Genomic DNA, 13306 nt, shown 5'->3' on the forward strand with positions numbered 1-13306 from the left:
AAAAAAAAAAAAGAGAGAGAGAAAAGAAATGGACTCCGATGGAAAAGATGTGTACAATGCTGATTATACTAGTAAGAGGGATATTTAAATAAATGCTAAAAAGAAAGGCAGGTGAAGCTCCAGGGGAGCTTCCCAACTGTTCACTTAAATTTTCGGCAGTTTGGGTATGCCAGATGGTAAACCTAGGCAGCTGTGTCTTTAAACTCTTGAGGACCCAATATCAGATGCCCGAAAATCTTGCCTTCTTAGCTGTCTGATTAGAGTAACACCAGGGACAGGAGCTGCTCATTATCCCCCAGTATCCGTTTTCTTCTGTAGTAATAGAAGTTTCCGTTGAGCCTTGGCCACTCTGCCACTGGGTGGGCCCTGGGACTGAGTTCCAGCTGAGAGGATGTTAGCAGCAGTGATGTGTGAAGCTTCATGGCCCTAAAGTGAGGCTGCTGCTTTTCTCCTCCCCCACCTCCCCTTCCTAGCAGCTGGGATTCTGCTATGGTAGTGGGACACCTCCCGGGCCATGTGGAGAATGGTGAGACCCTAGAGATGACCAAGTATTGCGGATGGAGCCTGTGTCCCTGTCACCCTGAGGCTGCCAGACCAGCTCTGGCTGCCTACGCTTTAGATAGGAGTGAACTCTCTTTCCTAAGCCACCATCTTGGGCCATGTCAACACAGCCAAACTTAACTAACTGTATATTATCTCAGGGCTTCTTTCCATTATCTTGAGACCTGAGATTTATCTTAATATGTCCACAAGTACTATGCATAGCTGGGTAAAAATAAGCCAGTATTTGAGGAAGAAAAAAAAAAAAGAGAGAACATTTTTATACCAAGGAGGGATTGACTTTCAGAAAACAGTAGACTTCTCTCTCCTCCCTTCCTCCAAAAAAAGAAGTTGGAAACCTTTTGGGTTTTTTGTTTGTTTTTGTTTTTGAGACACAGTCTCACTCTGTCACCTAGGCTGGAATGCAGTGGCATGATCTGGGCTCACTGCAACCTCCCCTCCCAGGTTCAAGTGATTCTCAAGACTCAGCCTCCCGAGTAGCTGGGATTACAGGTGCCTGTCACCACGCTTGGCTAATTTTTGTATATTTAGTACAGATGGGGCTTCACCCTGTTGGCCAGGCTGGTCTCAAGCTCCTGACCTCTCAGGTGATCCACTCGCCTCGGCCTCCCAAAGTGCTGGGATTACAGGTGTGAGCCACTGCACCCAGCGGAAATTTTAAGTTACTATATTGTCCTTGTAGCTCTCTTTCACCATGGCCCAGGGAACTGGCATTTCAGTTGGAGGAGCTATAAGGTTTTTCAACTTGAAGACTCTCTGATCCAGGGCCTATTTCTCTATAGCAACAAGACCTCATGTTTCTATGAAGCTCAGTGACATTCTAGAGCCCTCTGAAGCTTCACATATCCCCCCTTCACTTCTGTAGCCCAGATTTCTTTTTTTAACCTTTATGATGATCCTGGTTTCTTTGCTCTTCTCTTTTCTTTCATCTCTCCACATTTTCACTACATTTCCTCCAACCCAGGCATTCCCCTGGACATGTTTACTTTTGGGAGTGTTAAACAAGACTAGGGAAGTCACAAAGTTAGGTACTGTGAGATAGTGCCTGAGAGAGGCTTCTAATAACCTGGCAGAGCCCCCAGTGTGGGGGGTGCACAGCGGGAGAATGCCCCTGCCTTCTACTCACGTCTCTACCAACCTTCTTCCCCTTCCCCATTTCTTTCCAGGGGAAATAGCAGTTTGTTGTTTCTCTAGAGTTCAGAAAAATGGGCCGTACTTACTGAGAGATGGGGTCATTGCATGTTCACAGGCCCTAGACTCAGAGAGTCTTTCTTACCCCCATCTCCTCTCTGCCCCTCTCATCCACATGGGTTCATGCACAAGGCCCAGGACATCAGGGCAGTTCTGGCCAGGTTGAGCTTTCCCTGAATTCTCTTTCATTCATTCTCATTCTTTCCTTGTATAAAGAACTAGACGTGCATGAGAGCCCTGAAACATATCCTCAAAGATGTTCACTGCAGTAGCATTTGTAATCCTGGAAAAATTAGCAACATTGAAATGCCCATAAATAGGGAAAAAGTTAAATTATGAAGTATTAGTGGCGAGACAAGACTAAATGGCTTGGCAAGTACTAAATGTGCATAACTCTATATTCTAAGAGGTGATAAGGGGGAAAGATACCAGGAAGAGCTTCTGTGTTAATGCACAGATGTGTTTCTAGACCAAAAAGTAAACAAAAAAACAACCAACAATCCTAATGAGTCATTCAGTGAGACCAGGGCTTCTTAGGGGACAGTTTCGGCAGCCTGACCCTGGGTCTGACTGTGACGAAGCCTTTATCTTAAAGGTTAAATGCCCTGACCCGGGGACAATATGAGCACAGGTGGAGGTGGTGACAAGGACATACAACCTCTGCCCCAATGCTAGGGCCTGCAGTGGGAAAATTCTATGTACCTTTTTTTTCTCTGAGAAGAAAAAGATTGCTTCCTCCCTTTCCCCTACCCCTTCCTCTGTCTCCAAGTTACCGAGGGAAAGATGTTAGACCAGAGAGGGCCCGCTCCTTGAGGGGCATCCCCCTTCCTCCGCAGTTGGTTTCTGCTCTGGTTTCACCTCACCACCGCCCCTCCCCTGTTCAGGCAGGACCCAGCTTTGCATGGTTCAGAGCATGGTTTCTTAGAGTTCAGACATAACTGAAAACCAAATACCTACCAGAACTTACATATCTTCTCTAAAAACAGGAAAAAATAAGGTGAAGCCAAGGGTGACATTAGTTCCCAAAGGGCTGTAATAGTGTCTATAACTGCCTTTTTAAGAACTTACAGCTAGGACAGAGAAGCTCACTTCAGTATCCCTCCCTGTTTGGAACAGGGGGTTAGGGAGTCAGCTGGGTCTGTTTTGGGGGGTACTCTATTGCACCTCTATGTCAGGGACACATGCAAGGACCACAACTGCTGCCGAGGGCCAGGGGCTGAGGCTGAGCCCACTGAGTGGGCGCCACTGCTGCCTGCCATCCTCAGACAGTGTCAGCTCGGCTGACATCTGGATGAGATGAGGCTCAGGAGCAAACCGAAGAAGCAACATGACTGAAGGGGCGGCATGCAGTCTCAGTGTCTTGTTGGGGCAGGGGGTGGCATCTGGTATGAGCTGCCGGAAAACCCTCTCCTCTCACACTTGCTGCCTCCCCAAGGCCCTGAGAGCTGCCTTCCCACCGCCTTGTCTCCCATCCTCCCACAGGTGTCCCACTTGGGCCCCTTCCCACACCAGAGGTACAGCCCTGGTCACTTCTGAAGTCCAGAGATGTGCAGACCCTCTCCTCTCCCTAAACGCTCTGCCCCTGTGTCCCCCCAGGGCCTGTGCTTTAACGGCAGTGCCTTCGTCTTGTACCTCTCTGCCGCTGTTGTAGATGCATCTTCCGTCTCCCCTGAGAGGGACAGTCACAACTTCAACAGCTGGGCGGCCTCATCGGTGAGTAGCCCTCCATCCCCACATGATCCTCCTCTTCCCTCTCCAAGGCTTGCTTGGGGCTGGGGAGGACACAGTCATCTGCAGGAAAAAGCAGCGCTTGCAGGAGTGACAAATTAGCAATTGGCTTATTGGTTTGAAAATATCTAAAATTGGCGGGGGGCAGGGGCCCTCCTGGCCTGAAGCGGGAAAGGGCTGGGAGACTGCTTGAGTGAATGCTGAATGACTGGAACAAGATAGGGATTCAAGGGAGAAAAACTGTTTAAAGCATGCTAAGAATAATTCTACTGCCTATAATTTATTAAGTGGGGGAAGGTTGCAGAAAATGAACAGAATATGATTCCATTTAGTTTTTTTTTGAAGTGAAAACATTTGTTTATGCATTGAGAATGCCTAGAAAAATATATACCAGTAGAGGTTCCTTCTAGAGAATGGGATTGGGAAATGAGGGGAGTGGGATGAGGAACTTCTACTTTTCTTTTCTTTCTTTTTTTTTTTTTTTAGAGAAGGGGTCTTGCTCCATCACCCAGGCTGGAGTGCAGTGGCATAATTATAGCTCACTGCAACCTAGAACTCCTCGGCTTGAGCCATCCTCCTATCTCAGCCTCCTGAATAGCTGAGACTAGAATCTGCAACACCATGCCCAACTAATGTTTTAACTTTCTGTAGAGACTAAGTCTCGCTGTGTTGCACAAGCTGGTCTGGATCTGGGCTCAAGTGATCTTCCAGCCTTGGCCTCCCAAAGTGCTGGAATTACAGGTGTGAGCCACCACACCCGACCTTACTTTTTAATTTATATACTTCTGTTTGCATTTTTAAACCATAAGTGTGTATTATTTTTCTAATTAAAAAGAAAATACTGGTATTAAGAATCTCTCTGAGATTGGCCTTAAAATAGCCCATCTCCAAAAGAAGCCTATGGGGGAGGAGGGGAGGCAGTTAGACAGAAATGCCAGAATGATTATGTCAAAGCTGATTGATGGTACATGGGGGTTCATCATATTCTTTACTTTTATTTCTATTTGAAGATCTCTATTTAAAAGTAGATTGGTCGGGCACAGTGGCACACGCCTGTAATCCCAGCACTTTGGGAGGCCAAGGTGGGTGGATCACCTGAGGTCAGGAGTTTGAGGCCAGCCTGGCCAACATGGTGAAACCCCATCTCTACCAAAAATACAAAAATTAGCCGGGCACAGTGGCACACGCCTGTAATCCCAGCACTTTGGGAGGCCGAGACGGGCGGATCACGAGGTCAGGAGATTGAGACCATCCTGGCTAACACGGTGAAACCCCGTCTCTACTAAAAAATACAAAAAGCTAGCCGGGCGAGGTGGCGGGCGTCTGTAGTCCCAGCTACTCGGGAGGCTGAGGCAGGAGAATGGCGGGAACCCAGGAGGCAGAGGTTGCAGTGAGCCGAGATCATACCATTGCACTCCAGCCTGGGCAACAAGAGCGAAACTCCCTCTCAAAAAAACAAAATAAAATAAAAGTAAAGCACATGGATGCCGGTGACATTAAAAATCACAAGCTTCGTCAAGACTGGGCTCAAGTTAACACATAGCAAGAATGGACTAGAACTGGGTGGATGCTGCCCCATTAATTAAGAAGGGCCTGCATTTTCCTCCTCCCTATTCACACCACACATACCATGTGGGCTTATTGCTTACTCTGGCCCACTCGACTCATTTATGTGAACTGACACTGTAGCAATCCGAGATTGTACTCTGGACCTAGATTGTCTGTGCTAAATTAGAAATGATACACTTTTCTCATATGCACTGCCAGTGCATTCACTCCTAAGTGAACTCCCTGAGGTTATTTGAGCAAAACTATAGGCTTTCAGATGTTCTCCAAAATAAAAACAGCATAGCCAGAAATCATTTGAGAAGGATAGTAATTGAACCAATAAAGTAGTTTTAGATGACAAAGCCTGGTATCAAGAGAAGGTAGTGAGTGCATGATTCAATGGAGGTAAAATGATAACTTTTGCTAATTAGGATGTGCCTAAACCCCACTTCTATTATGCTTTGTTTTCTCCAGTTCTTTGCCTTCCTGGTCACCATCTGCTACGCTGGAAATACATATTTCAGTTTTATAGCATGGAGATCCAGGACCATACAGTGATTTACCATTTTGATAATTAAAAGGGAAAAAAAGGAAGACTCTCACTGTAAAAACAGCTGTAGGTATAATGTATATTCCCAGAGAATTGTATTTAACTAATTAATGTTTTTTATATTCTTAAATTTGCTCACAAATTGTGGTTTGTCACAATTAAACTGGATACTTATTTGCACAGTGTTGTAGCTTATAATGAACTCTTAAGTATCTTATTAATGTATTAACGTCTTCATAGATCGTATTTTCTTAGACAATGTTTAAATAGATAAATTGCTAATATTGCGAATGTATCAAGTTTGTAAACCTAACTTTTAAGATGCCAGAGTCTTTTTTGATTAAATGTTGCAAAATCCCAACTAATGTGTTTGATTGGAGAAAGGAGACCTACTTACTGTTGAAGCCGGAGGCTGGGCTGTCAAGGCTGGCGGGAGGCTGGGAAGTCTCTCTCTTCACAGGGCTGCATGGTATGATATTGTCAGGAGACACTTATCCATAGTCCCAGGGCAAAGAGGCAGGAGATTCATCTCCCCAGTTCTGGGGATCATCGATCAGTGTTCATGATTTTCATATGCTAACAGGTTGCCCCAGAAAGCACCTATTCAGACCTGGCCTTGGACATCAGTGATAAGCTCATGGGAAGTTATGCTACTAAGTGCAGTGACTGACATGCTTGTGATGTTTTTTCTAATATGCATTAGAAAAAAATATATAATCATTAAAAGGATAAATATCTGAATATATTGAATATATCTTAAAATTATCTTGCTGGCTGGGCGCCGTGGCTCATGCCTGTAATCCCAGCACTTTGGGAGGCCAAGGCGGGCGGATCACGAGGTCAGGAGATCAAGACCTGCCTGGCCAACATGATGAAACCCCGTCTCTACTAAAAATACAGAAATTAGCTGGGCGTGGTGGTGGGCGCCTGCAGTCCCAGCTACTTGGGAGGCTGAGGCAGGAGAATCACTTGAACCTAGGAGGCAGAAGTTGCAGTGAGCCAAGATCGCACCACTGTACTCCAGCCCGGTGACAGAGCAAGACTGTGTCTCAAAAAAAAAAAAAAAACTGCTCACCACAGTAACACGTGTACTATCTTTTGTGAAAACTACTGAGCTGGGCCAGGCATGGTGGCTCATGCCTATAATCTCAGTACTTCGGGAGCCTGAGGTGGGTGGATCACTTGAGGTCAGGAGTCTGAGACCAGCTTGGACAATACGGCAAAACTCCATCTGTATCAAAAATACAAAACATAAGCTGGGCATGGTGGTGTGCCCCTGTGGTCCCAGCTGCTTGAAAGTCTGAGATAGGAGGATCCCTTGGATCTGGGAGGCAGAGGTTGCAGCAAGCCGTGACCATGCCACTGCACTCCAGTCTGAGCAACAGAGTAAGGTCCTGTCTCAAAAAAAAAAAAAAAAAAAAAATAAGACACTGCTGGACCAAAAGGTTTCAATATTCCAAATCTTCAGTGCAAAAATATTATAACATCATTATTAGATATTATCAGGTAAGGAGAAGAACTCAGCAAGGCAGTATGTACTTAGAGGAAGTGTTTTTAGGTAGGACGGTTCTTGTTAGTACAACAGTGTATCTTGGATGACTTTTCAATATGAGCTTTTGAAAAACAAAAAACCACAGAAACGTTAGTGTAGTTGATGAGAATGCACAAAGCTGAAGCTGTGCACTCTGTTGATATGACTCCCATGGCCTCTGCCTCTTGGTCTCTCACCTGTTTAGCAGTGCTGTTTTTTTCTGTTTGTGCTGGTTCTCTTTTTCTGATTCTAATTCCGTATCCAAGCTCTGATTACCCCTACACAGGAGCGTTGAGATTTCTTCAGTGTCTAGTCATACCCACCACAGACCTTTGAAAGTACCAATGAAGAATGTTCTGGGGTTGTGGTCTAGGCCCCCCCAAAGAGGTAGTGGGGAGGGGAGCTCCAAAAATGAGAGGTAAGTGTAGGGTATGGATGTGTGTGAGCGGGTGGTGTTGGGGGGCACACAAGGCCACTCTGTGCCCAAAATGTAGCAAGCCATGGAAGGCCGAGCTTCCATAGCAAGACCTGTAGGCAATTGGTGCTGTGATCTTTGGGGAGCTGATTCCCAGTCATCAGTGATTTTTTTTTTTTTTTGAGAAGGAGTCTCACTCTGTCACCCAGGCTGGAGTGCAGTGGTGCGATCTCGGCTCACTGCAAGTTCCACCGCCTCCTGGGTTCACGCCATTCTCCTGCCTCAGCCTCCCTCGAAGCTGGGACTACAGGTGCCTGCCACCACGCCCGACTAATTTTTTTGTGTTTTTAGTAGAGACGGGGTTTCACCGTGTTCGCCAGGATGGTCTCGATCTCCTGACCTCGTGATCCGCCCGCCTCGGCCTCCCAAAGTGCTGGGATTACAGGCGTGAGCCACCGCGCCTGGCCGTCATCACTGATTTTGCAGAAAAGCTGAAATAACTAGTCTCAGTTGGCATGCTCTGCCTTTCCGTCCAGCTCTCCCTCTCACACTCACAAAAGCATGTGCACCTTTCACATACCCTGTGGGTTTTTCAAGTACTTTATGTTGCAAACAACACTCCATAAAAGTCAGAAAAACAGTAACCTACAGAGGCCTGCTTCTGGAAACAGAAAGAAGCCTGCTTTTATGCTCCATGCAAGTATGTGTGTATCATTTCTATAATGATGGCCACATTTATAGAATGTAACTTCTGGGGTGAAGAGTGCCATAAACCACACTTTGAAACGTTCTTCAAGTAGACTGTAATTTTAGTTCTTTCTTGAACTGGTAGCACCAAGGCATCTGTTTCAAAAGAACAATGCCTAGTTTGTGTCCATGCAGAGGCACTTGCTGTCTTATTTTATTGGTGTTTTTTCAGAAGCATGATCCTTTATGTTACCCTGAGAGTTCACTAAAACAACAACAGCAACAAGCATTTATTTTTAGCTGAAAAATTATTATTTCATCTTGTGAATACTGAGACTTTGTTCATGAATAAGCTTTAAGTATAGGTTTTTAGACAACAAAATGATTCTCCATTGTTCAGATTGGAGCTGTAAGTTGTGTATTGGGTTTGCTTTAATTTTTTTTTTCTAATAACAAGAGAAAACAAAGCCACACACAACGCAGTCAACATAAGAATAGGTTTCTGGGGGCTTGAAAAATATTATTACAGGGATAGTGTACAAGGTACTTAAACTCATCTCTGCCATCTGCACTTGCCATCTGCATTCACCTCTCAGCCATTCCAAAACCTTCATGTCCTCTTTGGTGGAGCACAGTGAGTTTTTAACTTGATATATTTACCCACTCATGGCAAATCAATAAAATGCTTTAGGCAATTAATCTCTCTTTATTGCTATTTCCAACTTACTTCTCCCAAAAGGTAAATATTTGGCCAACCTTTGAAAACTACAAGAAAATCTAGAGAAGAGGATGTTCGATATCAGTAATTTATTTTATTTTTTTAAGTTGCTGCCTTCACAGGAAAATCCCTTCAGGGCATCAGGACAAAAAAGATTATAAATACATGAAGTATCTCTGTAATAGAAGGTAGACATTTAGAAATGCTAACTGAAGATGCAGCCCTGAGTAGAAAATCAAAGTCCATATTTTTGTTGTCTAGACAATTATTATTTTGATTGAAAAGATGAGTTTTCACAGAAAAAAAATTAGTTTTATTGAAATTTAATTGAAAAGATAAATTTTCCCAAAAAAAAAAATCTGGACATATGATACGTGCAAGCACATGCGCACACACACAAGCACACACACTCTGAAAGGTGGCAGCCTGAGCACTTGTTAACTTGGCTACACATGAATGTTCTGCTGGCAACATCTGCCGCCGATGTGAATTGTAAGCAGACACCTGGGAAGGAAGGTAAGATAACTTCCGGTGTTGATGATGACCTAGAATAATGGGGAAGATTATAATGTATGTTGTTATAAGTTGGGGAGTATATAAATGTGGGTTTTTGGTAAATATAAAAGAAGATAGGGTTTGGGAGAAAGTGCTTGGCATCACAGAGTGATGACTTTTCAGAAACTTAGGAAGGTAAGTAGGAAGAAAGGTATTGATTAAAAAGATATTCCATTTGGAAGATATGTTTTGAGAAAACTTTCCTATCTATGGCAGAATTGTTTTTGCTAGAATATTCAGAATAGCTAAATGAACCCAGGGCATAGTGAACCTTGTGGCTGCCTCCCCAGCATCTTTTCTTCCTTCTCATAGTCTCAAACTGCCCTAGTTTTTATTCAGTATCCAGAACACCCTCTTCTAGCCCCAGTGTTTTGTGAGAGGCCGACTCCATTAGCACTCTAGGAATGTAGCCTACCGCTCTGCCTCAGCTCACCAGCATGAGACCACCCTCTGCCACAGTGATTGGTTCAGAGATGGTCATGTGACCCAGGGCTTGCTTGGGAGTTCTGGGAAAGAGGCATGCTGTGTACGTGTGTTACGTAATATACATTGACCCTTTATGCCAGGCACTGTACTAAAGGGCTTTCCATCTATTATCTCATTTAACTCTCAGAAGGGGAACCCTGCACAGTAGATACTAGATTATCCTCACTTTACAGATGAGGAAACTGAGGTAGAAAGAGGTTAAGCAATTTTATAAAATGTTATAAAAGTCATCTAGCTAGCAAGTGCGGAGAGCAAGCATATTAACTGCTGGGGTTAATGTATTATGTATTTAAAGCACCTGGCACACAGTTGGTGCTCAACAAATGATTTCCCTTTCCTTCATTTTTTTAAATGTTTTGTTTTAATTGACAATAATTGTATGTATTTTGTGGGTACAATGTGATGTGGCTGTGGGGGGGATCTTTTTAATTTATTAATTAATTAATTTATTTATATTTTTCAAGACAGGGTCTCACTCTGTTACCCAGAGTACAGTGGCACAATAATGGCTCACTGCAGCCTCAACCTCCGGGGCTCAAGCAATCCTCTCACCTCAGCCTAGCTGGGACCACTGGGACCACAGTCGTCTACTACCACGCCTGGTTAACTTTTTATTTTTTTCATAGACATGAGGTGTCACTACATTGCCCAGGCTGGTCTCGAACTCTGAGCTTAAACGATCTTTGTGCCTCAGCCACCCAAAGTGCTGGGATTACAGGCATGAGCTATGCCTGGCCACAATGTGATGTTTTGATTTTTGTATACACTGTGGAATTATTAAATCCGTGCTTACTCTTTTTTTTTCTTCTTCTTCTTTTGAGACGGGGTCTCACTCTGTCACCCAGGCTGGAGTGCAGTGGCAGAATCACGGCTCATTGAAGCCTCGACCTCCCTAGACTCAGATGATCCTCCCACCTCAGCTTCCCGAGTAGCTGGGACTACAGGCATGTGTCACCACGCCTGGCTAATTTTTGTATTTTCTGTAGAAACAGGGTTTCGCCATATTGTCCAGGCTGGTCTCAACCTCTCAGGCTCAAGCGATCCACCTGCCTCTGCCTCCCAAAGTGCTAGGATTACAGATGTGAGCCACTGTGCCTGGCCTGCAGCTCTTTTGATGGAACTCTTAGAACCAACAGTCCTCTCCTTGGGTGAGAAAATATGTAGCCAGAAAGTCGTTTGCAAATATTTTGTGACCACAAGGGGGCGTCAGTCATAGGATAACAGTTAACGAAGAGCAAAGAGGTGTTATGAAACTTCATCAATGACAACATCATTGAACCATTGAATCAATTCAGCCCTGAATGCTACCAAGCTTTGACTTTGCAATTACATGAGCATTTCTACCCACTTAAACTAATTTCCATTACTTGCAACAACATGCATCGTAACCATTACACAGGACATCCTGGCAAACAGCTTTCAAGCAAGTCACCACAGGGGCCTGTATAGATGGTAGTGATGATAAGAGGAGCCACCTTTAGCACCAGTGCTGTTTAGCAGTAGAAGGGTACATAAAGGGACATTCTGAGAGGAGTGACTCAGGCCTTCCTAAAGTTATTGCTGAAGGTGGCAATAGCATGGGAAAATTCTAGAAAGAGAAAGAGCTGGGAGGATGGGTACTCAAAGGAGCACCGCGTGACCTGTCTTTGGCCATTGTAATAGGAAAGCTGAGTGTGGAGGAGGAACACGAACCATCTGGCCTCCAGCCATTTTAACTTAGGAGAATTCCACCGTGTTGTGTTGTCGTAAAGGCAAATAGTCACTGGAGAGGTGGTTTCTCTCTCTCTAGGTAAGTTGAGCATTAAGTGCCAAAGAACACTGGGAATGAGGTCTAGACCTAAACTCTTGGCATTTAGGAAAAAGAACTTAGATATCAAATATGGTGCAATTAAAACCACAATGAGATACTATTTCACACCCTCTAGAAGGGCTAAATTTTTTTTTAAAATACCAGGTGTTGGCAAGGTTATGCAGCATCTGGAATTTTTATACATTGCTGGTGGGAATGTAAAATGGTATAATTACTTACAAAGTTAAACCATACTTACAACCCAGCAATTCCAGTCCTAGATATCTACCCATGAGAAATATATCCACCAAAAGATTGTGCAAGAATATGCATAGCGACTGTATTCATAGTTGCCCCAAACTGGAAACAACCCAAATGTCTATCAAATGGTGAATGAATACATTGTGTATCTCTACAATGGAATACTGCTCAGCAATAAAAGGGAACAAACTACTGATACAGGCAACAATGTGGATGAATCACCAAAACGTTATGCTGAATGAAAGAAGCCAGACCAAAAAAATCATTTGATTCTATTTATATGAAATTCTAGAAAAGGCAAAACAAAGCTATAGTGACAGGAAGCAGATCAGTGGTTGCCTGGAAATAGGGATGGAGCAGTTGGCTTAGAAAGAGGCACACGGAGATGTTCTGAGGTGACAGAAATATTCTACATCTTGATTGTGGTGGGGATTGCATGGGTGTATGCATTTGTCAAAACTCACAAAATATTCACGTAAAATGGGTGTATTTTAATATAAATTATAGCTTGATAAAGTTGATTTTAAAAGAAAAAAAAGTGGGATATTTAAAAATGTCCACTATAGCCCTTCTCCCATCTGCCATGCTGCTGAATTGTTCATTACCTCCTATGTCCCATCTGGTTTGTGATCTTTTGGAGAGTTGGGAAGGTGAGGTTTCATCCCCATCTTCCCTCTGGAGCTCAGCACAGTGCCTGGAATGTAGTATGTGTTCAATTAAATGTCTACTGAAGTGAAAAGACTAGGAAGTCAAAGAAGAGTCCTGGAACATCGTGAAGGGTTATCAAGTCAGAAGACAATAGAGGTAAACCAATAGAGAGGGCAAGCTTAAGAGAGGTCTGTGAAATGACAGCTGTGGGGATGAGAGACTGCCAGGAGATGCAGGAGGCTACAGCTGGGTGATGAGGCCACCAGGAACCTGGAAGTGAAGAGCTGAATCTGTGGATGCATCTGTGTTGCCCAGAAATAGATTGTCAGAACAGTGCTTGATAAATAGCAGCTACCAGGTGGCTAATGAACTGGGTACCTGGGAAAACACACAACCAGTACATGGGTTTCTAGAATATAGAAATGACTGTTTATGAGCTGTGGGGCCGAATAACCTCCAACCATTTAATGATACGGTATTAGGTTGAGCCGTGTGAAATGGTCACTATTAGACTCTGTCCTACAAAAATGGCAATTTCGGCTGGGCGCAGTGGCTCAAGCCTGTAATCCCAGCACTTTGGGAGGCCGAGACGGACGGATCACGAGGTCAGGAGATCGAGACCATCCTGGCTAACATGG

The 13306-nt window shown here is 44.1% G+C and overlaps 1 protein-coding gene across 1 annotated transcript in view; it reads left to right on the plus strand.

Moving 5' to 3' along the window:
• CMTM8 (CKLF-like MARVEL transmembrane domain containing 8) overlaps window positions 1–5939 on the plus strand; it is a 131130-nt gene extending 125191 nt beyond the window's left edge. Inside the window, exons 3-4 of the mRNA XM_011961540.1 lie at window positions 3349–3465; window positions 5503–5939. Coding sequence (XP_011816930.1) covers window positions 3349–3465; window positions 5503–5586 — 201 coding nt within the window. The 3' untranslated portion in view covers window positions 5587–5939. The remainder of the gene's footprint in view (window positions 1–3348; window positions 3466–5502) is intronic.
• The last annotated feature ends 7367 nt before the right edge of the window (window positions 5940–13306 follow it).

The sequence above is a fragment of the Colobus angolensis genome, unplaced genomic scaffold (genome assembly GCF_000951035.1).
Source record: "Colobus angolensis palliatus isolate OR3802 unplaced genomic scaffold, Cang.pa_1.0 Scaffold56, whole genome shotgun sequence".
In the NCBI taxonomy this organism is placed as follows: domain Eukaryota; kingdom Metazoa; phylum Chordata; class Mammalia; order Primates; family Cercopithecidae; genus Colobus; species Colobus angolensis.